The 25,869-nt window shown below is 40.1% G+C and overlaps 2 protein-coding genes and 1 long non-coding RNA gene across 4 annotated transcripts; 2 read left to right on the forward strand and 1 right to left on the reverse strand.

The window, feature by feature from the left end:
* Positions 1 to 14,385: 14,385 nt before the first annotated feature.
* On the forward strand, positions 14,386 to 15,476 carry LOC123484020. 2 transcript variants are annotated; one of them, XR_006658395.1, is made up of 4 exons: positions 14,386 to 14,427; positions 14,678 to 14,824; positions 14,945 to 15,090; positions 15,199 to 15,453. It is a non-coding gene; the product is annotated as an uncharacterized LOC123484020 (long non-coding RNA). The 2 variants fall into 2 exon arrangements; XR_006658396.1 differs by lacking the exon at positions 14,386 to 14,427 and adding an exon at positions 15,460 to 15,476 and having other exon boundaries at positions 14,589 to 14,824; positions 15,199 to 15,335.
* LOC121581879 lies at positions 15,471 to 16,992 on the forward strand. The gene is made up of 6 exons (XM_041897266.2): positions 15,471 to 15,543; positions 15,634 to 15,745; positions 15,834 to 16,057; positions 16,149 to 16,320; positions 16,454 to 16,581; positions 16,708 to 16,992. The coding sequence occupies exons 3-6, from the start codon at positions 15,956 to 15,958 to the stop codon at positions 16,990 to 16,992; spliced, it is 687 nt and encodes a 228-aa protein (XP_041753200.2). The 5' UTR covers positions 15,471 to 15,543; positions 15,634 to 15,745; positions 15,834 to 15,955.
* Positions 16,993 to 22,037: 5,045 nt separating this feature from the next.
* LOC121583161 (DBH-like monooxygenase protein 2 homolog) lies at positions 22,038 to 24,311 on the reverse strand. Its single transcript, XM_041899365.2, has 3 exons — positions 23,784 to 24,311; positions 22,842 to 22,988; positions 22,038 to 22,254 (listed from the first exon to the last, which is right to left on the reverse strand). The coding sequence occupies exons 1-3, from the start codon at positions 24,048 to 24,050 to the stop codon at positions 22,087 to 22,089; spliced, it is 582 nt and encodes a 193-aa protein (XP_041755299.1). The 5' UTR covers positions 24,051 to 24,311; the 3' UTR covers positions 22,038 to 22,086.
* Between the last annotated feature and the right edge of the window lie 1,558 nt (positions 24,312 to 25,869).

Genomic DNA, 25,869 nt, shown 5'->3' on the forward strand with positions numbered 1-25,869 from the left:
TAAATAGCGCACAACATAACGGAAAAGAAAAACATGCATTTCTTTAAAAAAAATATTCAATTTTTCATTTTGTTTCTCCAAACCAGTTACAAACATCCACATACGAACAACAACTTACAGACGCACACAAACGACTACATCTCATCTGCTCAGACCCGCATGCTCAGTCCCCCATCCGTAGCTCCTGCATTGTTTGCCACATGGCCTTAAATTGTACACAAATATTTTTCCATTGTATCAATGATGGCGGATTGATTGATTTCCAGGTTTTTAGTTAACTTTTTTTCAATATGCTAAAAGAATCATCCAGCCCATTTGGTATCTCACTAGCCCCCTGAAAATTTTTTAGCATTTCTTATTGGAAAACTGCAGATAGTCCCTCCCTGCTTCAGTCCATTTGGTGCCTGATAAATTTGACCCTAATAACTTCAATAATCACGTTTCCATCCACAGTTTTTAGGGGAGTAAAGTCATATCGTATATAAAAAAAGAATAATGACAGCTGTGATGGAAACAGGAAGTTTCGGTGTCATTTTATAAATGCAGACAGTAAATTAATTACGCAAGAAATGGAGGTGGAAACACCTTTATGTGCACATTTTAGAAGTACATTTGGAGTCATGACAGCTGTGATGGAAAATGTGGAGTCATGTGATGATATGGTGCAGTTTATTAGGCTACAGATGAAATAAAATATGAATTTCACAGGGTGCTGAAAGTGCATGGTAATGAGCTTGATGCTGCTTTCCAATAAATATTGAGGGTCTTATTCTGGTGAAATGATCAATACTTGACTGCAGTGACAAATACAAATATTCTCTCTTAGGCTACCCATAACAATCTCATGTAGACTAGCCAACCAGCAAGCTGTTGGCTAGAGCGCAGGTGCTTATTTAATGCAACGGTGTGACAAAACTATTGAGTTGAAAATGCGATGGAACACATTGAACTTTAGATTTTTATTTGGTACATGAAAACTTCAGCGAAAAAGTACATTTTGTGTGCACTGTCATCACGCACTGATTTTTATCGCAACAAGTCCGCTTAGTGGAAACATAGGCCTACCACTGGTATGAAAATGGTGCCACCGGTGCCAATTGGATTGAAACCTAGCTATAGTCACCCATCCTAACATTACAATGGTGTGTATTTTTCCAAAGTTTAGTCAAAGACAGTAGCCCTACAGTATGAAGATGGGTAGAAACTGATTCTCCAATACAAATCCCCGATCACATTTGTAGGCGGTGTCATGGCGACATTGCCTTATTAAAATTTAATTTTGTGGAATTTCTTTCCTTCTTAATGCGTTTGAGCCAATCAGTTGTGTTGTGACAAGGTAGGGGGGGTATAAAGAAGATAGCCCTATTTGGTAAAAGACCAAGTCCATATTATGGCAAGAACAGCTCAAATAAGCAAAGAGAAACGACAGTCCATCATTACTTTAAGACATGAAGGTCAGTCAGTACGGAACATTTCAAGAACTTTGAAAGTTTCTTTAAGTGCAGTCGCAAAAACCATCAAGCGCTATGATGAAACTGGCTCTCATGAGGACCACCACAGGAATGGAAGACCCAGAGTTACCTCTGCTGCAGAGGATAAGTTCATTAGAGTTACCAGCCTCAGAAATTGCAGCCAAAATAAATGCTTCACAGACTTCAAGTAACAGAAACATCAACATCCTGCGTGAATCAGGCCATCATGGTCGAATTGCTGCAAAGAAACCACTACTAAAGGACACCAATAAGAAGAAGAGACTTGCTTGGGCCAAGAAACATGAGCAATGGACATTAGACCTGTAGAAATGTGTCCTTTGGTCTGGAGTCCAAATTTGAGATTTTTGGTTCCAACCGCCGTGTCTTTGTGAGACGCAGAGTAGGTGAACGGATGATCTCCACATATGTGGTTCCCACCGTGAAGCACGGAGGAGGAGGTGTTATGGTTTGGGTTTGGGGGGGGGCTTTGCTGGTGACACTGTGATTTATTTAGAATTCAAGGCACACTTAACCAGCATGTCTACCACAGCATTCTGCAGCGATACGCAATTCCATCTGGTTTGGGCTTAGTGGGACTATCATTTGTTTTTCAACAGGACAATGACCCAACACACCTCCAGGCTGTGTAAGGGCTATTTTACCAAGAAGGAGAGTGATGGTGTGCTGCATTAGATGACCTGGCCTTCACAATCCCCCGACCTCAACCAAATTGAGATGGTTTGGGATGAGTCAGACCGCAGAGTAAAGGAAAAGCAGCCAACAAGTGCTCAGCATATGTGGGAACTCCTTCAAGACTGTTGGAAAAGCATTCCAGGTGAAGCTGGTTGAGAGAATGGCAAGGCTGTGCAAAGCAGTCATCAAGGTAAAGGGTGGCTATTTTAAGAATCTCAAATATAAAATATATTTTGATTTATTTAACACTTTTTGGGTTACTACATGATTCCATATGTGTTATTTCATAGTTTTGATGTCTTCACTATTATTCTACAATGTAGAAAACAGTAAAAAATTAAGAAAAACCCTTGAATGAGTAGGGTTTTGACCGGTAGTGTATATCGACATCGAACACATCACCCTCCCTAGGAGAGGGGGCAGTCTTAACAATTTGTTAAAATGAATCTGCCTGGATCTTTATTTTAAAGACCCTTGTTCCCTTCGATCTCAACGTAGAGTTAGGTCTGAAACCATTCTGGAGATTGTTGTTTTTGCTATCCATTGTAAATGTTTGTAGGCCTATGTAGCCAAATTGTATCTATGATCGCATGCAATCCATTCATGCTTTTTTCATAGCCTATGTTCTATTTATATCTGTAAATCGACCAATGAAATCAAGCCACAGCCGGCCATGATTACAGACACCTGTGTGTGTCCTTTCAACCTATAGGCCAATATCAAGTGACCGGCAGAACTTGTCATTATACCCTGATGAAAACAGCTTGCCTGTCGAAACGTTGGTATTAAATTATTGCATCTGAGCTCCTAGAGTGTGCGGCTCTCCTTTTTTCTCAAATCTAGTGTGTGCCTTTAATTTGAGAAAATTAACTAAGAATTTCTCACTTCTCTCATCGAATTCTCAAACCAGGGCCTGGTCTGTTTAGTCTGATTCACAAGCGTTCCCGGAAGTTTTGGGATGTTGCGCCTCTGGGTTTAGGAACTGGTGTAGGGTTTCCTTATGCCGTTTGATTCAGTAGGGATTTTATGGATCAATGTTGCCATCTACTGGAAGAACCATAAAGTACACAGGAGTGAAGCCATGAGTCTGAAGGACTCTGCACTTAATTGCTAGACTTTGATATTGTCAAATTATACTGAACAAAATATAAACGCAAAATGTAAAGTGTTTGTTCCATGAGCTGAAATAAAAGATATCAGAAATTTTCCATAGGCACGAAAAGCGTATTTCTGTCAAATTTTGTGCACAAAGGTTTACATCCCTGTTTGTGAGCATTCCTCCTTTGCCAAGATAATCCATCCACCTGACAGATGCGGAATATCAAGAAGCTGATTAAACAGCATCATTACACAGGTGCACCTTGTGCTGGGGACAAGAAAAGGCCACTCTAAAATTAGCAGTTTGGTCACAATTCCACAGATGTCTCAAGTTGAGTGTGCAATTGGCATGCTGACTACAGGAATGCCCACCAGAGCTGTTGGCAGATAATTTAATGTTAATTTCTCTACCATAAGCCACCTCCATTATTTTAGAGAATTTGGCAGTACGTCCAACCGGCCTCACAACCGCAGACCTCATGTAACCAAGCCAGCCCAGGATCACCACATCCAGCTTCTTCACCTGCGGGATCGTCTAAGACCAGCCACCCTGTACAGCTGATGAAACTGGGTTTGCAGAACCGAAGAAATTCTGCACAAACTGTCAGAAACCATCTCAGGGAAGCTCATCGTCCTCACCAGGGTCTTGACCTGACTGCAGTTTGGCGTCGTAACCGACTTCAGTGGGCAAATGTTCACCTGCAATGGCCACTGGCACGGTGAAGAGTGCACAGGTTAATCCCAGTTCCAAAGTATAACGGGCATACCGCGTGTATTGTGTCGTGTGGGTGAGCGGTTTGCTGATGTCAACGTGGCGGTGGGATTTTGGTATGGGCAGGCATACGCTACAGACAAGAGTATTTTAAATCAATTTGAATGCCCAGTGATACTTTGATGAGAGCCTGAGGCCCATTTTTGTGCCATTCATCCGGCACCATCACCTCATGTTTCAGCATAATGCACAGCCCCATGTCTCAAGGATCTGTACACAATTCCGGGAAGCTGACAATATCCCAGTTCTTCCACAGCCTAAATACAGACAAGTCACCCATTGAACACGTTTGGGATGCTCTGGATCGGTGTACGACAGAGCGTTCCAGTTCCCGCCAATATCCAGCAACATCGCACAGCCATTGAAAAGGAGTGGGACAACATTCCACAAACAGCGTGAGCAACTCTAGGCATAGGAGGTGTCGCACTGCATGACGGAAATGGTTGTCGTACCAGATACTGACTTTTTCCTGCTCCACACCCCTACCTTTAAGCAGTCTGACCAACAGATGGACATCTGTACTCCCAGTCCGGCGAAATCCATAGAGTAGGGCCTGATTAATTTATTTCAATTGACTGATTTCCTTAAAACTCAGTAAAATGATGCATTTATATTTTTGTTCCGTGTAAATTCACTGGATTTTCACATTTTACTTCCAGTCTAAGACCAAAAGGAAAGATTTTATGACCAAATGTTCAAACAGGTTAAGACATAACATTTAACGCATAGGAAGGAGTTGTTGAGTGAATTATTCCTTACATTTGACATACATCATGAATACAGATTATTGACACTTTTCTATTGCGCGTGGGGGACTGGCGCCAGAGTTGCTGACCAGGGGGCTGGAGCTAGGCATGTTGACCATGTTCACCTCCTTGGTCCCCTACTTTTGCCATGGTAGCCGATGTCATCCGTTTCCCCGTAGGCATAGATCAGCTTCAATGATGGGGATCGAACAAAACATACAAGAGAACAGAAGAAAAAAAACAGGTTAAGGACTGCATTTAGAAAAGTCCTAGTAGGCACTAAGTAGGGCCTATATCAGCCATCATCAACTAGATTCAGCCAAGGGACGATTTCTCTCTTGAGCGGATGATCGGCGGCCGGAACAGAATTACAAATAATCTGCAAGTTGACCGCAAGAAGCCCAAACAGATGTTTGACTAACATAATTTCAAACCTTGCTTACATTTGTATACGCTCCCATGCATAGGAATACTTGAACATAATCAAATTAAAGTCACTTGGAGCTGATTATGTTCAACAATGAAAATGTTTAAATAAAAACAGAACTTCGCAGGCCAAATATAACCAACGCGGGCCAAATTTGGCTTACGGGCCACCAGTTGGGGAACCGTGTCCTACATAATGTTGTGTCATTGACGTTAAGAAACCATTGTATTTAATAATGCCATATTTGCATGACTCCCAGTCCGTGCCAGGGACATGGATGTGGGGAATTCTGGTCACTACAGCTTTCTTTACAAAGGAAGCCCAATTTAAAAATATTTTCCAATCAGATTTTCTTCAGAAGTTATCTGATCAGGCAAATGACCGATTAGTGAAAAAATATCAGCAATTGAGCAGCCTCCATAAAAGCAGCCTTTAAACTTACTAGTCGTCAACTGTTTCAGCTAGAAACCCCATTTAAACTAACGTGCAAACCGATCTGGAATAGAGCAAGAAAGGATGACTCTGCTTTGTTTCATTTATTTAGGCCACAAAGAGAGGGTGCAACAGTGCATCACAGGCACATTAAAATGAAAAAGGTTTATCCCAAGCACATTAAAATGAAATCAGTGCATCACATGCACATTAAAATGAAATCAGTGCATCACAGGTGCATTAGAATGAAATCAGTGCATCACAGGTGCATCAGAATGAAATCAGTGCATCACATGCGCATCAGAATGAAATCAGTGCATCACAGGCGCATCAGAAGTAAATCAGTGCATCACAGACACATTAAAATGAAATCAGTGCATCACATGCACATTAAAATGAAGTCAGTGCATCACAGGCGCATCAGAAGGAAATCAGTGCATCACAGACGCATCAGAATGAAATCAGTGCATCACAGGCGCCTCTGTACATGTACTATACGAGAACAAGAGTATTTGCAGAGTTGCTATTTAACACAAGTGGAAGTCCTTCTAAGACTAGGTATGCCATTTTCTTGACAAAGTTGCCAATAAACTCACTATTACTCAATCATGTCAAACAAAGGAACAACATAAAGGCTCTCTTCAGCACCATAAGCACTTTGAAGGACAAAAGGCGTATTCAATTTCACATCATCAACTTTTACAACAACTTTGTCATCAACACCATGAAACACTGTGAATGCATGGTAATGTTCACTGAAATTATCAGAATGCAACTTGTCCAGCAATAGGTATACAATAGGTAAACACCTCCTTTGGCCGCCATTCCTTCCAGTTCTCTGCTGCCAATGACTGGAACGAATTGCAAAAATCTCTGAAGCTGGAGACTCTTATCTCCCTCAATAACTTTAAGCATCAGTTGTCAGAGCACCTTACCGATCACTGCACCTGTACACAGCCCATCTGAAATTAGCCCACCCAACTACCTCATCCCTATATTGTTATTTATTTTGCTCTTTTGCACCCCAGTATCTCTATTTGCACATAATCTCTTGCACATCTAGCATTCCAGTGTTAATACTATTGTAATTATTCTGCACTATAGCCTATTTATTGCCTTACCTCCATAACTTGCTACATTTGCACACACTGTATATATATTTTCTGTTGTATTTCTGACTTTATGTTTTTTTTTTACCCCATATGTAACTCTGTGTTGTTTTTATTGCACTACTTTGCTTTATCTTGGCCAGGTCGCAGTTGTAAATGAGAACCTGTTCTCAACTGGCTTACCTGGTTAAATAAAGGTGAAATAAAAAAAATAAAAAATAAAAGGTATACAATGTTGTCAACCACAATGATCTTAGTTATTTGACAAAAGACTGGCATTTCATGCTACATCTTACTGCAAACTAACAGTCCATCTCTGTACTCCGTGCCATCCATCTTAACCCAGCTGGTAGAGTAAATGGCTTTCTGCATAGTGACCTGAAGTGACTCTGCCAACTCCTCACCAACATTAAAATCACTCAGGGAAAATGGTTTCATCGGTCCATACTCGGTATGTTTCAATGGTGATGTCTCCTAGTGATGGCCTATAGCAAATTTGTGTTTTTTGGCAAGGGACTTAGTAATGTTCTTGAAGTTTTTGAGGTTGTTCTTAAAGAGTTTGCACTTTGCCTCAAACATCATACTCCACATATGTAATAAAGGACCGATTTGTCTTATGCATGCTGGGTAATGTATCATAAAGTGATGTTCGGGTATTACGTTTTTATGTGGGTACAACGGTTTGAAAAGTGTGTGATGTTCAATTATCAAATGCTTTACATACACAGTCATGCCCTGGCTAAGAAAAGGGGAAAAAACAATGTTGATTATTTGCAGTAAGATGAGTAGCAAATTCCAGTTCTCATTTCCTGGTGGAACAACATCACCCAAAATCAAGGGAACGTTTCTCACAAGACACAGAGTTTGAATAGAATTAAGTGCTATGCTATTTCCACTGTTCTCTAGGTTGACTTTAGTTGGACGGTTTTTGCCCTCCAAGTACCCATAGTCAAACGAGTAGATTCTAGAGAGAAGCGCACGTTTCAAAATAACATTTTCTGAGACATACAGTGGCTTACGAAAGTATTCACCCCCCTTGGTATTTTTCCTATTTTGTTGCCTTACAACCTGGAATTGAAATGGATTTTGGGGGGGTTTGTATCATTTGATTTATACAACATGCCTACCACTTTGAAGATGCAAAATATTTCTTTTTGCGAAACAAACAAGAAATAAGACAAAAAAACGGAAAACTTGAGCGTGCATAACTATTCACCCCTTGTATTTAGCGCTATCCATCATTCCTTCAATTCTGACCAGTTACCCAGTCCCTGCCGATGAAAAACATCCCCACAGAATGATGCTGCCACCACCATGCTTCACTGTGGGTATGGTGTTCTCGGGGTGATGAGAGGTGATGGGTTTGCGCAAGCCATAGCGTTTTCTTTGATGGCCAAAAAGCTCAATTTTAGTCTCATCTGACCAGAGTACCTTCTTCCATATGTTTTGGGAATCTCCCACATGCTTTTTGGTGAACACCAAACGGGTTTGCTTATTTTTTTCTTTAAGCAATGGCATTATTTCTGGCCACTCTTCCATAAAGCCCAGCTCTGTGGAGTGTACGGCTTAAAGTGGTCCTATGGACAGATACTCCAATCTCCGCTGTGGAGCTTTGCAGCTCCTTCAGGGTTATCTTTGGTCTCTTTCTTACCTCTCTGATTAATGCCCTCCTTGCCTGGTCCGTGAGTTTTAGTCGGCGGCCCTCTCTTGGCAGGTTTGTTGTGGTGCCATATTCTTTCAATTTTTTAATAATGGATTTAATGGTGCTCTGTGGGATGTTCAAACTTTCTGATATTTTTTTATAAACCAACCCTGATCTGTACTTCTCCACAACTTTGTCCCTGACCTGTTTGGAGAGCTCCTTGGTCTTCATGGTGCCGCTTGCTTGGTTTTGCCCTTTGCTTAGTGGTGTTGCAGACTCTGGGGCCTTTCAGAACAGGTGTATATATACTGAGATCATGTGATACTTAGATGGTGGACTTTATTTAACTAATTACGTGACTTCTGAAGGTAATTGGTTGCACCAGATCTTATTTAGGGTCTTCATAGCAAAGAGGGTGAATACATATGCACGCACCACTTTTCTGTTATTTATTTTTTAGAATTTTATGAAACAAGTTATTTTTTTCAGAAAAATTACTACAAACATGGAAGTGCTGCAAACTGTTTAGTTTATCATCTTTCTTTACACCATACACAGATGGGAGCTTTGGGTCTGATTGCAACTGATTCAAATGCATTTCAAATTTACCTTTACCACGCAAGACAATCTTAGGGTCATCCTCACTGTAAACCGTCTGAGCATTAGACTTATCTATCAAACAGAACCGGCAAAAGTAATGACCACTGAAGGACTCTGTGAAACCAAGGACTGCATGCATCCCCAAATTGTCTCCAGTTATTTGGCAGATAGTGCCATAAACTCTTTCAGTTGAAAAAGGCACATTTACACCATCACTCTCCAGTTTTTTTACATCATTAACCAAGGGCTCTAGAATGGCATCAAAGCCATATTTCTTTAGATCTTGATAATTAAATAATGACACTAAATGAATATTAATCACAGCAGAGTTAAACTTGGGTGGCAGAATCCTGAGGACAAAATAAATGGCGTCTATCTTGTAAACACCACGCTTGGATCTAAGCGGGTTGGCAGTTTCAAAGTCATCATAGTACAATTGGATCTGTAAAGCATTTCTATGTTTTGAGAACAAGGGATGAGTCTTAAAGTAACATCCAAAAAAGTCTTCAAAAGTGTCTTCCACAGATGTATCCCTAGGTTCATTTTCCAATAACTTACAGATTTCAGAATTGTGACACATGAACGTCAATGTTTCCAGTATAGGAATATATACAAAAGTGTCTTTCACTGGGACTTTTTTTTATTTCGCCTGCTATCATATCTAACTCCCAACACTACTTCTACTGGCTCCACAACACCCCATTTCTGGTTGAGGTACTTTGTACTCTTGGTTTCTGTGTTAAAACTGGCAAATGGGTTTTCAAAGTTCTCAAAACTATCCTTTACAGCAGATGCAGAGGGGTTATCCATAGGCATAACTGACAGAACATCTTGTTTAATCTGAGTATGTTGAAAACTGTCGTCTACAACCATCTTGACCACAGACCAATCTAAACTTGGTGGAGGGATAGAAGCTATGCTCAATTCTCAAATGAGATATCAATGACTGGCTGTTTCTGTGCAACGCTTGACAACAAATTATCAACGTCACAGGGTGCTGAAAGTGCTTGATGCTGCTTTCCAATAAACATTGAGGGTCTTATTCTGATGACATGATCGATACTTGACTGCAGTTTGACAATTCTCTTTTAGGCTATTAATAACAATCTCATGTAGGCTAGCCAACCAGCACAATATAGGGTACTAGGGGGTAACTAGCCCCCTGGGGTAATTGCCCCTCCCCCTGTAAGTCACATTAAGACCACAAGATGTCACCAAAACATTTTTCCAACACTTACCCTGGCTGCCACTGCTCTTGCTCAACAGAAAATGTCCTCTGTATCATCACAACTTATTGAGATTTTTCAACAAAACGATTTTGTGGTAACGTTTTTTGTTTTTTAAAATATACAAGGAGGAAAGTCTTAAGATAAATAATCAATTTGTTTAGAGAGAAACATGTTGACATTTGAGTAGAGTAGAGTAGTAATATGTTGGATGAGTGTGTTGTGGGCAACTCACTGGCCACTGGGGGCAAGTTACCCCTTTATGGTTATGAATGTGTTTCTACAATGACTAGCCCAGTTAGCGTTACTTTATGCTACCTTGCTAGCTAGCAACTTCACTAGCAGTAAATGCTAGCCAGCTAGCTAGTTAGCATAAGCTGCTAGGAGTGCTAGCTAGCAACCTTATTACCAGACCATCTGATGTAAAATCCATAAAAAAGACAACGTTTGCAGTTGTAAATGTTTTGACTAGTGACTGATAGCTTTACAGTTAATGTTACTTTATAGCCTTTTAGCTATTTTACACAGCATTTTATATCATATAGCTAGATATGTTTTTAAGAGAGAGCTTTTCAATTGGCATCTCTCCCAGTGGGGACTGGATTAGGTGTGAGCAGTGCAGAAGGTGGGCTCATGAGTTGTGCTCCAATTTGACTGGGGATAGATTTATTTGTGACCTATTCCCCCTCAGGAGACTGAAAAGATTTGGCATGGGTCCTCAGATCCTCAAAAAATTATACAGCTGCACCATCGAGAGCGTCCTGACTGGTTGCATCACCACCTGGTATGGCAACTGCTCTGCCTCCGACCGCAAGGCACTACAGAGGGTAGTGCGTACAGCCCAGTACATCACTGGGGCCAAGCTTCCTGCCATCCAGGACATCTATACTAGGCGGTGTCAGAAATTGGTAGAGCATGGCGCTTGTAACGCCAGGGTAGTGGGTTCGATCCCCGGGACCACCCATACGTAAAAATGTATGCACACATGACTGTAAGTCGCTTTGGATAAAAGCGTCTGCTAAATGGCATATTATTATTATTATAAAATTGTCAAAGACTCCAGCCACCCTAGTCATAGACTGTTCTCTCTGCTACCGCACGGCAAGCGGTACCGGAGTGCCAAGTCTAGGTCCAAAAGACTTCTCAACAGACTACCCCCAAGCCATAAGACTCCTGAACAGCTAATCATGGCTACCCAGACCCCACCCCCCACCCCATCTTTTTACGCTGCTGCTACTCTGTTAATTATTTATGCATAGTCACTTTAACTCTACCCACATGTACATATTACTTCAACTACCTCAACTAGCCGGTGCCCCCGCACATTGACTCTGCACCGGTACCCCCCTGTATATATATAGCCTCCCTACTGTTACTTTATTTTACTTCTGCTCTTTTTTTATCAACACTTTTTTGTTGTTTTATTTTACTTTTTCATTTTAAAAAATGCACTGTTGGTTAAGGGCTGTAAGTAAGCATTTCACTGTAATGTCTGCACCTGTTGTATTTGGTGCATGTTGACAATAAAATTTAATTTAATTTGAATTAGAATTGTGCAATAGCAGATAATAGGAGAGTTGCCACATCATTGTTACACTGAATTAATTTGTTAAGTTATGAGTCATTGTTTTTTAAATGTTATATTCCAATGTTATTTAATGTTATCAGTTACACTGCATTCGGAAAGTATTCAGACCCATTGACTTTTTCCACATTTTGTTACGTTACAGCCTTACTCTAAAATTTATTAAATTGTTTTCCCCCCCTCATCAATATACACACAATACCCCATAATGACAAAGAAAAAACTGGTTTATAGAAATGTTTTCTAATTTATTAAAATATCACATAAGTATTCAAACCCTTCAATCAATACTTTGTTGAAGCACCTTTGGCAGCGATTACAGCCTAGAGTCTTCTTGGGTATGACGCTAAAAGCTCTGCACACCTGGATTTGCGGAGTTTCTCCCATTATTCTCTGCAGATCTTCTCAAGCTCTGTCAGGTTGGATGGGGAGCTTCGCTGCACAGCTATTTTCAGGTCTCTCCAGGGATGTTCGATCGGGTTCAAGTCCGGGCTCTGGCTGGGCCACTCAAGGACATTCAGAGACTTGTCCTGAAGCCATTCCTGCGTTGTCTTGGCTGTGTGCTTAGGGTCGTTGTTCTGTTGGAAGGTGAACCTTCACCCCCAGTCTGAGGTCCTGAGCCATCTTGAGCAGGTTTTCATCAAGGATCTCTCTGTACTTTGCTCAGTTCATCTTTCCCTCTATCCTGACTAGTCTCCCAGTCCCTGCCACTGAAAAACATTCCCACAGCATGATGCTGCCACCACCATGCTTCATCGTAGGATGGTGCCAGGTTTCCTCCAGACGTGAAGATTGGCATTCAGGCCAAAGAGTTCAATCTTGGTTTCATCAGACCAGAGAATCTTGTTTCGAATGGTCTGAGAGTCCTTTAGGAGCCTTTTGGCAAACTCCAAGCGGGCTGTCATGTGCCTTTTACTGAGGAGTGGCTTTTGTCTGGGCACTCTACCATAAAGGCCTGATTGGTGGAGTGCTGCAGAGATGGCTATCCTTCTAGAAGGTACTCCCATCTCCACAGATGAACACTGGAGCTCTGTAAGAGTGACCAGTTACCCCATTGGGGTTGGGGGGACAGTTACCCCGGTACTTTAAAAAAATGCCCCTTTTCTAAAAACATTTCATGAAGTGTGAACTGTAGCCATTTATTTCCCTTTATAGTTTATTCGCATAAGCATGACCTTCATCCACATAACATTTTTTTCCAAACATTGCTTTGTGTCAGCAACTAGTTACCCCCTAGTACACTATGCGAGCTGTTCTCCCCCGATTGCTGAGTTTGGCCTGGCTGCTAGCTCTAGGAAGAGTCTTGGTGCACAGTAAAAAATGGGGTGTTAATATTTCAGAGTAAAGTTATTTTAACCCAGATAGAGTATTTTCAACATTTTTGAGAGTAAAGTTGCTCTATCAGTGGAGTTAAAAGTGAGTGTAAAAATCTGCAGATACGCAGTGACAATTTCAACTCTACAGCAGTGATGAATACCCGCCACTCTGCTTTGCTGAAGTTTGGCACGTACGTTGGTGGAGGAAGATTGCGAAGGAGTAGCTAGGCCACAGATATTGCTAGGTAAGTTACATCCCCGTTTTTTCAACACCAAACCGGTATTTTTTAACTTTACATAATTTTAGAGTTGTGCTGATGTCAAGGTCATATTTTAAGTTACGAGTTCCATGCGGCGGTCCCCCTTGCAGTGACCTCGTCATCAGCCAGCTAAATTAGCTTGTAAGTTCAGATGGTTGACAGTAATAACTGTTATATGATATACCCATGGAATATGTTTGATATTTTTGTGAATGGCTTGCTGTTTCATATGGCTAAAAATAGGTAACGTTAACTTAGCTAATCAGTTCGTTTGAAGGACACCACCGTTTGGCATGAGCGCAGATTGTGCTTGTCATGCGGTTAGCTAGCTTGCAATCAGTATCGGTAACTGTCTTTCTTTGTGTTGCAATATTTTCACGAATGAAGTTTGTCAGAATGGTAAATACGTAAAATAACGTTCGCTAACAACAAAACATTTATACAGATAGTATTGTTAGCTAACGTTATTGTATAGCTTCCCAGGCTTCCTTACACTAACGTTAACTGTTTTTTATAAAGCTATATATAACGGTAATGTTAGCATGCTTCTGATAGTTAGCCAGCTAATGTTGGTGTTATAAAACGATAACTTAGATCACTGATTTGCATGACGGGTTTGTTTAACATTGCTTAACCATTTTAATGGTTAGCTACTGTTCGAACTAAAATGGCTAATGAGCTAGCTAACTTTGACACATAGCTAGTTATTTGGTAGCTAATGGGACAATGTGCCTCTAAACTTGAACTAGCCTACACCCATTTGCTGCAGAAAATGGCAGCTTAACGTTATATTCAACCAGCACAACTTTGTCTACTTCAGCCTTTAATTGCAGTGTAACGTCTAAGTAATGCATAGTGCATTGCGTAGCTAGTACTACTGAGATAAATGGATAGTTAGCTAACGCTTAGTTGAACCAGCACTAAATGATGATTTTGAATATATATTTTCTTTGTTAACAGAGGCAAAATGCTGTTGCGTGTTCAGCTCGGGGAAGAGCAGAAATACATCAAGCTGTCTGAGCTGACATTCAATGCTTTCTTGAAAGAAGGTAGGTATAATAGGTTAAAGCAATACATATCACCCTAATGACAAAATAATACAGCATTAAGCTATTATCTTATGATATCTATTTAGGTCTATAGTCATTTCTGCTGTGCTTTATATTTTCAGTAACATAAAATCAGGTGCAGATCCTTGTCTTTCATCATTTTGTGAACACGAGGCAACCTTAAGTATGAACTTGGATTCTTGTGAGAAGGGAATGCATGTTTTTCTTTTTTTTCTTCTTTTTTTAACAGTGTGTCTAAAATTCAACATACCAGAAAGCAGAAAGCCAGACATTAAGGTGTATGACCAGTCTGACACAGAAGTTGACTCAGATGTTTTTGAAGAATTAGTAAAGGAGTCACCTGGAACTTTCAGAATCATGCTGGGCAATGGACTTGGTATTCATTCATTCAATTAGTTTTTTAGTTTAAAGGCCAGAATGAGAACCTTTATTGTCTTAAAAATAACAGTTTATTGTAATATGTTTCTATGTTTTGCACAAATTTCATAATGAACAGATACCTCTCATTCATCATCATGCTCGGGTACATCTGATGACACCATCATTCTGAATTTCACTGTGTGTGACGATGTTGAAGAAGTAGCGGCTGGCGAAGGAAGCCAGCCTAAAAGGCCATGCCACATAAACTATGAGGCAAAAGCAGTAAGTGGTGAACATTGCTGTTAAGTCCAATCTGAATGTTGTTTCATCATGTGACAGCATTACATATTGTTTTACAATTACGGAAAGCACATTTCTTTCCACCTATAGCTGATTGAAAAAATCCTAACATCAAAGCCTGGTGGTGAACGCATTATGCAAGAGTATGGAAAAACCAAATCTCTGACAGATGCCACCAGAAGACAGATGATCAACATACTTGCTGCTGAGATGACAGAAACACATGGGTAAGCATTAAGCATATAGATGGGCTGTAAAGAAACATTGTTATTATTTTCCGGTTATTAATTATGTAAAATGTGTTGTGCAATATCAATTCAGTGTGATGTTAACTTTGAATTCATATGCTAGGACATCCCCCCCAAAAGTGTCAGAGCACAGGGGATAGTAGCTTTGTTTCCCTATCTAGAAGACCCATACTCACAACATGGATATGTAAGTAAATGGGTTATTGCAACATTATGCACATATTCACTCTATGAAATGGGAATAGTACTCCTTTATAATTTATTTATAATAATATAGGATCATTACTACGATCCGGAGAGTGGTTCCGGATACCTTGCATGGCGATTGAAGACCATACAAAGAAAAACAGCAGAGGAAAGAGGTGCCTCAGTCAGCAAATCTCCTAAAGGTATGTTTTCTGATCAGTGACATGTAATTATAATGGTGACCTGTGAATTGTACAGAAAGGATTTCTTAACACTGTATTTTGTCTTAAGTTGGTGGGCCAGGCCGTGATCGTCAGCCCTTCACCTATGACAGAGAGCCATCTGATGAGGATGTGGAAGCAGCTATTGCTGTTTTGAGACACTCTGCTGATGAAAACACTGTCCGTGAGAAGATGAAAATGACCTTCATATATCGGCAAGCAATGGTCAACGATGAAGCCAAATCATCAGATGTCTTCTCGGTCTTCCCAAGATTTCTGGACACACCAGGACTGGTATGACAACTTAATTCACTGCATCACCAAAAATATCCAATGAAGAATAAGGTAACACTCATTATTTCTGTCTTTGTGTGTTACATTGCAGATAGAACAAGATTTCAGACTTCTGTTTGGTGAGGCCACAGCCAACAAATTCTTGGAGAAGTGGCCAACCACTTTCAAAGCAAAAGTAATAAAGGAAAGCCATGGACTTGTATCCACCACAGAACTCTTGGATTTGATGCGCAATGCTGAGTCAGCTGCTGAAGTTGAGAATGGTATGAATGAACTGTTTTACTTTTTATGTGGATAATGTAGGTGTGCATTATATGTCCATAATGGTGCAAGTTGTGAATAAGAATGTTATGCTACGGCACAATGTTAACCAGGTTTTTATTTACTTATTTGTAGGCTGGGACAGTGACATGTCTGCCATCTTGCTGCTGCTACATTTGCTACCACCATCTGCACAAGGTAGAAAGAGGCCGGGAAAGATGTCTGCATATCAAGCTGTAGATCAGCTCATCAGATTTCAAAAGGTATGCTTAACAGTTGTTTAAAATATATATTCCATCATCTCAATCTTGTGCACAGTTTGAGGTGATCTTATCTATTGTCAGAGGTTAGTCACCAAAACAATTCTGTTGAATGTGTTTTTTTTGTAGGTTGGAACCAGTGTGCAGCAGCATCTTGACAACATCACCCAAAGCAGTCAGCCCTACCTTCTCGCCCAGGGATCCACACAGAGCAGCATTCACTCCTACTTCATTGTGGTTGACAAGCATGCTCTTCCATGCAAGGCAACAGGTTCAGTAGGAGCTTTTGACGAAGTCTTTAAAGCCCATTACGTATTTGGTACGTCATACAGTTCTTCCTTGAGCAGCTTTTTCACTTTTGTGCAAACAACCATCTATAACATCGACATGGGGGGAAACAAAGGAGACTCCTAGAGTTGCTGAGTTGCGAGCAAGAATGGTGCGTTAGTTGAGATAAAACTATGAAGTGTTTTCTTTGCAAAAGTGACCATGGAAGTCCAAACAACCTTGTTAAGCACCTTAAGATAATTCATGGGCTATGTACAGGCAGGACTCTTTTTCTGAAATGTGGTCAAGAAGGATGCTCACGTTCTTTTGGTAGCTTTTCTGGTTTTAGAAAACATCTTAACAAGTGCCACGGAGAAAGTTTAGTAGATTCTATAGAAGATGATCTTTCAGACCCTCAAAGTACCGTCAACACCAGTAATATTTCTCATGTTGAAGTGTCGACTGAATGTTTAGAGGCTGAGTCAGAGTTATCTTCGCCATACTTTGTAAATAGTTGTGCAGCTGTTATTTCTGATCTAAAGGCAGCAGGTGTTGGTCAAAGTACAGTAAATACTGTAGTGATTTCCATGGAAGAGATTGTTCAAGATATTCATCAGCATGCTAAAGAAACAGTGATAAAGCATGTATTTAGTAATGAAAGAGAAACAGAAATGTGCAAGAAAGTTGAGGCGTGTTTTGAGGGGTTAGAGAATCCTTTCACAGTTCTAAATTCGGAATACAAGCGATCAAAATTTATGACTGCCAAGTGGGAAATAGTAGAACCAGTTGAATGTGTGATTGGTTCAAGATTTGACACAAGACGAAATAAAAAGACTGGAACATATGATCTGGTAGTAGTTCAAAATAAATTCATGTATATTCCAATTTTATCTACACTGCAGTCAATATTTAAAAGTCAGTATTTTGCAGAAATGTTGCAAAGCTCAGCTACCAGCAACTCTAGACTGAGAGATATTTGTGATGGATCTTTTTTTAAAAGTCACCCCCTGTTCTCAACTGAGAAGCAGACAATACAGGTCCAGATGTTCTATGATGATTTTGAGGTCGCCAACCCATTGGGTTCCAAGCGAGGTATTCATAAATTGGGTGGAGTATATTTTACTTTAAGAAACTTCTCTCCAAAATGGAATTCTTTTTTTGGCTAACATACACCTGTGCGCCTTATTTCATACTCAAGATGTTAAACGATATGGTTTTAGTGAAATTTTTGCTCCCATTGTTCGAGACATTAAAGTGTTAGAGAGCGATGGTATTGAGATTCCATTATACAGTGGTTATGTACGTGGCACTGTAGTACAGGTAACAGGTGATAATTTGGGTTTGCATAGTTTGTTTGGTCTGGTGGAGTCTTTCAGTGCAAGGTACTGTTGCAGGTTCTGTTTAGCAGAAAAGGAGGACTTTCAAACAGAATTCTCTGAAGATTCTTCCAAAATAGTTTTACGCACCAAAGATATGCATACTGCTCACTGTCAAGAAATGGCTTGTAATCCATCCCTTCCGTATGTTTTTGGTGTGAAAAGGTCATGCATATTAAATTCATTGAGGTATTTTCACACAACTGAGAACTTCTCAGTTGATGTGATGCATGATGTGTTAGAAGGGGTTGGCCAGTACGAATTGAAGTTATTATTTCTGTATTTGAATGAAAAACATGTTACATCAGGAGAAATACATTCAAGAATACAAAGTTTTGATTATGGTTTCACAGAGAGAAATAACAGGCCTGTGACTGTTAATTTAAGTGAAGGATCTAATGATCTGGGACTGAATGCAATTCAGTCCTGGTGCTTACTTAGGAATGTTCCTCTTATCTTTGGAGATTTGGTAACTTCTACTGACCAACACTGGGGCCTGCTTCTTTTATTATTGCAAATAATTAACATTATATTCTCGCCCATGTTATCTCAAGGTCTATGTGTATATTTAAAACATTTGATTGTTGATCACCATACACTGTTTAAGAAGTTGTATCCTCAGAAAAAACTTTTACCAAAGCACCATTTTCTTATCCACTATCCCCGCTGCATCCAGAAAATAGGGCCTGTACTTCATAGTTGGTGTATGAGGTATGAAGGCAAACATAATTTTTTCAAAAAACAGCTTAAATCGTTTAAAAATATTACCAAAACGCTGGCAAAAAAGCATCAGAATCATATGGCATATAGTTGGCGAAGATCAACAACTTTTAGTCGGTTAGATATTGGTCCAGGAAAAATGGTGGCTTTAAATATGGTAAAAGGAGGTTCTGAAATTGCTTTGGCAATGCAAGTGCCCAGTAGCATTCAGGTTATGAAGGTTAATTGGGCTAAACATAATGGGTATGTTTATCGCCCACACTTGGTTATCTGTGGCGAAGTTGACTCTGAAGTGCCCTTGTTTTATCAGATTGAGTCAGTTCTGATAATGTGTGAAAAACTGTTACTACTCACAGTGCCTTTAGTTACAGTAACTTTTCAAGAACATTTCCATGCATATGAGGTGATCAGATCAAAGCATGATTTAGTTTTTTTTCATGTCGACAACCTGCACTACCCTAGACCTTTTGACATACAAAGGTCAAATGGAGGAAATGACACAGCTCTCCTTGTTGTGCCATATTGCTTTCTCTGGTGAACATTTTTATGATGTTATACTTCTGTCATAGACAAGGCAATGGGTGTACAATGTAAATTCACGGACATTGAAATTATACTTTTTTTTTTCAATAAATGTGGGTGCTCTCATCTTGTATTATTGTGCTTTGTTTTATTTGATAGTATTGATATTTCTATAATTCAGTAACACTACATCATATGATTTAAATAAAAATAAAAAAAACACTGTAGAGAAATGAAAAGTAAATATCATTACACTTTAAAGTGTCATTTTTTGAAGTAAAATTGTAGTTGACTTAACTCTATACAGTGTAATCATATTACTCTCAACAGTGTGATTAAACTACAGTGTTAAATATTTTGACACATTTCATTGTTATTTTTTACACAATATGGAGTAGAATTAACTCTAAAAGTTTTACACTGACCAAAGAGTACATTTTACACTGATTTTGAGTGGGACCAAATGTTATCTGAAACAGAGTTAAATTCAACTCGATAGGAGTTAAATTAACACTTCTGTTTTTACTGTGTGGTTCCAAACTTCTTCCATTTAAGAATGATGGAGTCCACTGTGTTCTTGGGGACCTTCAAAGCTGCAGAAATGTTTTGGTACACTTCCCCAGATCTGTGCCTCGACACAATCCTGTCTCGAAGCTCTACGGACAATTCCCTCAACCTCATGGTTTGGTTTTTGCTCTGACATGCACTGTCATCTGTTTAGACAGGTGTGTGCCTTTCCAAATCATGTCCAATCAATTGAATTTACCACAGGTGGACACCAATCAAGTTATAGAAAACAGCTCAAGGATGAGCAATGGAAACAGGATGCACCGGAGCTCAATTTTGAGTCTCATAGCAAAAGGTCTGAATACTTATGTAAATAAGTGTTTTTTGGGGGGGTTATTTTTGTACACATTTGCAAACATTTCTAAAAACCTGTTTTCGCTTTGTCATGATGGGACATTGTGTTTGCATTGATGAGGAAAACAATTAATTTAATCCATTTAAGAATAAGGCTGTAACGTAACAAAATATGGAAAAAGGGATGGGGTCTGAATACTTTCCGAATGCACAGTATATTCCATTCCAATGAATAATTGTTTTAATTAATTAAAAACTATTAAAAACGTTTTCTTCCTGAATGTCATTTTAAAGACTTTTGGGATTTAAAATCTTGTTTAGTGCAATTGTACATAATGGATTATATGGAAAAAGCAAGCAGAAAATTAATGTACAGGTGAGTTAGAGGGACTTTACATCAAATCTTTTCATAGTGCAGATATTATAGGTGACATGTGCAACACCATTTCCTCCCCATATTTTATTTAAAATAAGACATCTAGACTTACATTTGAAGTATTACTTATTAAAGAAAACAGATTAAATGGGTTTTAACACACTTGTGAGAAACCCTATCCCATAATCTTCTACCGGGGTAATAGAAACCCTCCGTTGGTCAGTTACCCCGGTACTTTTACCATGAAGTGTGAAATTTAGCCATTTACATAGTGTACTAGGGGGCTAGTTACCCCCTAGTACACTAAGCGAGCTGTTGGCTAGAGCCTTCAATATAAAGATGGGCAGAAACTGCTTCTCCATTAGAAACCCCCAACACATTTGTAGGGGATGACATTGCGACATATGCTAGCTAAACTCATGAGCAGAAACACTTAAATCGGGTCAAATGGTTGTCTCGCTCGGAACCGCGCATGCGAGGGCCGTCAAAGGCACTCCTTCACGTTGTTTACGAAAATGACAGTGTCAGTTTGTCACTTTCACGTTCAACTACGTAAGTCATTGGCTCGAATTTAGGAAGCAAACTACTATTTCGTCCCTTAGCTGTACTGGCATCGAACACGTCACCCTCCCTAGGAGAGGGGGTGACCTTGAGAATTTGTTAAAAAGGAGAGGCTGCCTGGAGCTTTAATTTAAAAACCGGATGTTCCAGTCAGTCTCAACATAGGTCTGTAGCCATTCTTGACCGTTTTAGCGATCCATTGTAAGTGTTTAAATCACCTCATTTTTCAGCATAACGCACAGCCCCATGTTGCAAGGATCTCTACACAATTCCAAGAAGCTGACAACATCCCAGTTCTTCCATGGCCTGCATACACAGACATGTCACCAATTAAATGTTTGGGAAGCTCTGGATCGGTGTACAACAATGTTCCATTTCCTGCCAATATCCAGGAACGTCGCACAGCCGTTGACGAGCGGAAAAAACGTTCCACAATCAGCCTGAGCAACTATACGTATGTGTCACACTTAATGACGGAAATGGCTGTCCCACCAGATGCTGACTTTTTCCCCTGCGCCACACCCCTACCTTAAGGTATCTGACCAACAGATGCACATCTGTATTCCCAGTCATGTGAAATCCATAGATTAGGGCCTGATTAATTTATTTCAATTGACTGATTTCCTTACAACTCAGTAAAATTGTTACATATTTCTGTTCAGAGTAAAGTCATTGGATTTTCACATTTTGCTTCCAGTCCAAGATGAAACGTTTCATCACCAAGCGTTCAAACATGGTAAGACATAACATTTTACGCATAGGAAGGAGTAGTTGAGTGAATTATTCCTTACATTTATTGACATTTTCATATATCATGAATACAGATTATTGACACTTTTCTATTGCGCGTGGGGGACTGGCGCCAGAGTTGCTGACCAGGGGGCTGGAGCTAGGCATGTTGAGCAGGTTCACCTCCTTGGTCCCCCTACTTTTGCCATGGTAGCCGATGTCATCCGTTTTCCCGTAGGCATAGATCAGCTTCAATGGACTGTCCTATGATGGGGATCGAACAAAACATACAAGAGAACAGAAGAAAAAAAACAGGTTAAGGACTGCGTTTAGAAAAGTCCTAGTAGGCACCAAGTAGGGCCTATATCAGCCATCAACAAGATTCAGCCAAGGGCCGATTTCTCTCTTGAGCGGATGATCGGCGGCCGTTTCAAACCTTGCTTACATTTGTATACGATCACATGAGTCTACGCCGTGGGAATACTTGAACAGATTTCTTAAATTAAAGTCACTTGCAGCGGATTTCCCAGTGTTTACAGTCTTATGTCCAACAATGAAAATTGTTCCCTCTGATAACGTCGGAGGCCAAATAAAACCAGCCGCGGTCCAAATTCAACCTGCGGGCCACCAGTTGGGGAACCATATCCAACATAATGTTGTCATTGACGTTATGACTCCATAGTCTTTAATAATGCCATTTTAAATGCTAAGTTTGTGAATCTCCGAGAACCACGTAGGGTTACAAAAGCCTCCATGTTTATGCAGTTTGTGGTGAACTACTCAATAAAATAACTAGTAAGTGGATATAAACGACAGATGGTCTAGCTCAGGGTTTCACCAACTTAACTCACGGTCATGCGGAAGTCATCCTTGTCACATGACTGGATGGCCCTCCAGAAGGTCATGGTGGTTTGACCGTCTGCCTCGGTCAGGGACAGGAGGGTGTAGTCCTGTTTCTCATCCACCAAGGGAAATCCGTTGCTTGTGGCATGATAATCCTGAAGGAAATACAACAAAAATACTGAGTTATCTGGAGTATTTATAGAGCCTACTAGACGTGTGTTTTATTAGGTGTGCTTGGTGAAAGCACAACTTTAGAAACTGTTCATTATCACTATTATGCTGCTGCCACCATCTGTAGCACCAGAACCATAAGCTATCAACACCAGAAAGTCCAGACTGCCACTGGTCAGGTTGCTTGAAGAAACTGACACTAATACTGGTCACACTACAACCATATTTGCATGACTCCCAGTGCGTGCCAGGGACATGGATGTGGGGAATTCTGGTCACTACAGCTTTCTTTACAAAGGAAGCCCAATTTAAAAATATTTTCCAATCAGATTTTCTTCAGAAGTTATCTGATCAGGCAAATGACCGATTAGTGAAAAAATATCATAATTGAGCAGCCTCCATAAAAGCAGCCTTCTTACTAGTCGTCAACTGTTTCAGCTAGAAACCCCATTTAAACTAACGTGCAAACCGATCTGGAATAGTGTGCTTGTATACTGACCACAACCATAAAACCTTTTCTAGTTATACTTAAAATGTTATATAGAGTTCAGCTCTTCTCTAAAACTTGACCAGGTGCAACACATTCACATGTAGTTTGCCAAATGTTTGAGGTGTTGAAAACCACTACACTGTCACAGTAGCCTATTCCTAAGACCTACAACATAACTGCCTCTTCCTAAACGCTAGGACGCAGGGTTAGGGCTACTTCTACAAGAAACTACTACATTACCACTGATACTTGTCTAATTGTAACGATTACAGGTTAATGGTTTAGATACCTTGAAGTAGTTGGCTTTTGGTCCGACCCCTCCAATAACGATATCTGCTCCAGCCATGTCTCCATTTGGGCTGAACCCGAATCCCACCCAGCCAGTGGTCTTGAAGGTCAGCTGGAACGTGATGGTGCCCTGGACCTCGCTGAACCCCCACTTCAGGATGACATTGTTGTCCACGTCAAGGTGCTCCATGAAGGGCATATGGATGTCCGGCTGTGCCCCGATCACTGGAGTCCAAGTCAGGAGCAGGGAGAGGAGTAGAAGGATCATCCTGTCTGTCACCCACAGATAGAGCCTGAGAACTCAACCAGCTCAGAGACAAAAACTCCAGGTCAAACAAACAGCTATCTCGCCACGGAGCGCCGCTAAGATTCTGACACACTCACTGCCCTTGTCCGAATACCCGTGCTTGCGTCCTAAATAGTTAGTAGGCTTTTCGGGTATGCGAAAATACGTTTTATAGTATGTGAAACTAAATCAATGTAGACCCAGGTGTGTTTGACAACAGCTGATAATCAGAGAAAGGAGACGCCATTGCGTTGTTTCCCGCCATTTAGCTACAGCCAGTCCCCTTCTCTGATTATCAGCTCTTGTCAAACATACCTGGGGTGCATGCATTTCGCTTCAACGTTTGCTAATTTGCGTGATGGTTTGTAGCGCTACTAAACGACACGTTTCCTCAAAACGGTGGGCACCGTTCTTCAACAGTTTGCCTTTGAGGTACGTTTTCTCCCGTTTGGTGGGTGTGGAGAGGTGAATAGGGGAATATGCTGTCCATATAACCAGGTTTCCATCCAACATTTCATGCAAGTAAAGTACATTTCGAATAAAAAAATGTCATGACAGGCCTGATGGAAACAGAACATTACATTTTTTCGGTAAACTTTACAAATGTCGACAAAACAAAATGCACTAGAGGAGGTAAAATGAATGATGCTAAAAAATGTCGGTTATTATGCGCAAATATTGATAGTAATAACCATCATATGGAAGTAGACTTCGAGCCACGCGATTACATGTTGTGTTGTCCTCCCCACTAAAACTAATCGGGATTCATTAGGTTACAGATGAAATAAATTATGATGAACTTCACAGGGTTGTGAAAGTGCAAGGTGATGAGGTTGATGCTCCTTTCCACGAAATATCAAGGGTCTTATTCTGGTGAAATGATAATCGATGCTTGGCTGCCATTTGACAAATAAAAATAATCTCGCTCTTTTGTCAATAATAGGCTAATAATCTCATCATGTGTAGGCTGTATGTGCGCTCTAGCCAAAAGCGCGCAGATAGCGCTGTTGGTTACAGCGCACGTGCCAATCCCAGAGTGTGCACACGCTATAACGCATTTTTGCGGGGGTGAGAAAACCATCAGTAGAGTTGAAAATGCTATGGAAATCCATTGAACTTGTATTTTTATTAGGTACATGGGAATTTAACCGCAAAAGGTATTTCGTGTGCACTCCATTGTCACGCACAGCCTTTTATCTGCAACAAGTCAATTTGACAGAAACAGGAGAATGTGTGAAAATGCGGATATTTCTTTTAACGGATTTTAGAATATTACATGAAAATCTGTTGTCAAATGGATGGAAACCTAGCTACTGATACGAAATGCAGCTTTTCATATAGTGCATAATGTCACAATTATGATACAAATTTACATTGGAAAAAAGGTAACTAAAGAGAATTACTACTTTTATATAAGATAAAGAATATTTCAGGTGGAACACATTGAGAAATGGTTGGAGCTAAAGTCTATGAATGTAAAGAACATACCTACACAGCAAAAGTGTTAATTTAACACCAGGCATGTTAATTTTAACATTCTTCCAGTGTTTATATAGGTCCACTCTCATCAGTGTTAATTTAACACTTTTTGTAGTGTTAATATTGAAACACTCTCTGAATGTTAAGATATAACACTTGAGGTGATGTTCAAATGACCCATGAGAGTGTTTTTTCAACACTCATGCAATGTTTACACAATTAATCTTCTCCTTTCCCCCTTTCCCCCTTCTGATAAGCTGTAGACCACACTATTTACCAAGAGAGTTTTCATCTATATTTTTCATAGCTGTCTATTTACCAC

Source organism: Coregonus clupeaformis, unplaced genomic scaffold (assembly GCF_020615455.1).
Source record: "Coregonus clupeaformis isolate EN_2021a unplaced genomic scaffold, ASM2061545v1 scaf0185, whole genome shotgun sequence".
Lineage (NCBI taxonomy): Eukaryota > Metazoa > Chordata > Actinopteri > Salmoniformes > Salmonidae > Coregonus > Coregonus clupeaformis.

Coding starts and splice junctions, on each gene's coding strand:
- LOC121583161 (XM_041899365.2), bottom strand. CDS start 24,050: ATGATCCTTCTACTCCTCTCCCTGCTCCTGACTTGGACTCCAGTGATC. Junction 22,989..23,783: donor CAAAAGCCAACTACTTCAAG/GTATCTAAACCA, acceptor TATTTCCTTCAG/GATTATCATGCCACAAGCAA. Junction 22,255..22,841: donor AGGATGACTTCCGCATGACC/GTGAGTTAAGTT, acceptor TCCCCATCATAG/GACAGTCCATTGAAGCTGAT.
- LOC121581879 (XM_041897266.2), top strand. CDS start 15,956: ATGAAAATGACCTTCATATATCGGCAAGCAATGGTCAACGATGAAGCC. Junction 16,058..16,148: donor TTCTGGACACACCAGGACTG/GTATGACAACTT, acceptor GTTACATTGCAG/ATAGAACAAGATTTCAGACT. Junction 16,321..16,453: donor AGCTGCTGAAGTTGAGAATG/GTATGAATGAAC, acceptor ACTTATTTGTAG/GCTGGGACAGTGACATGTCT.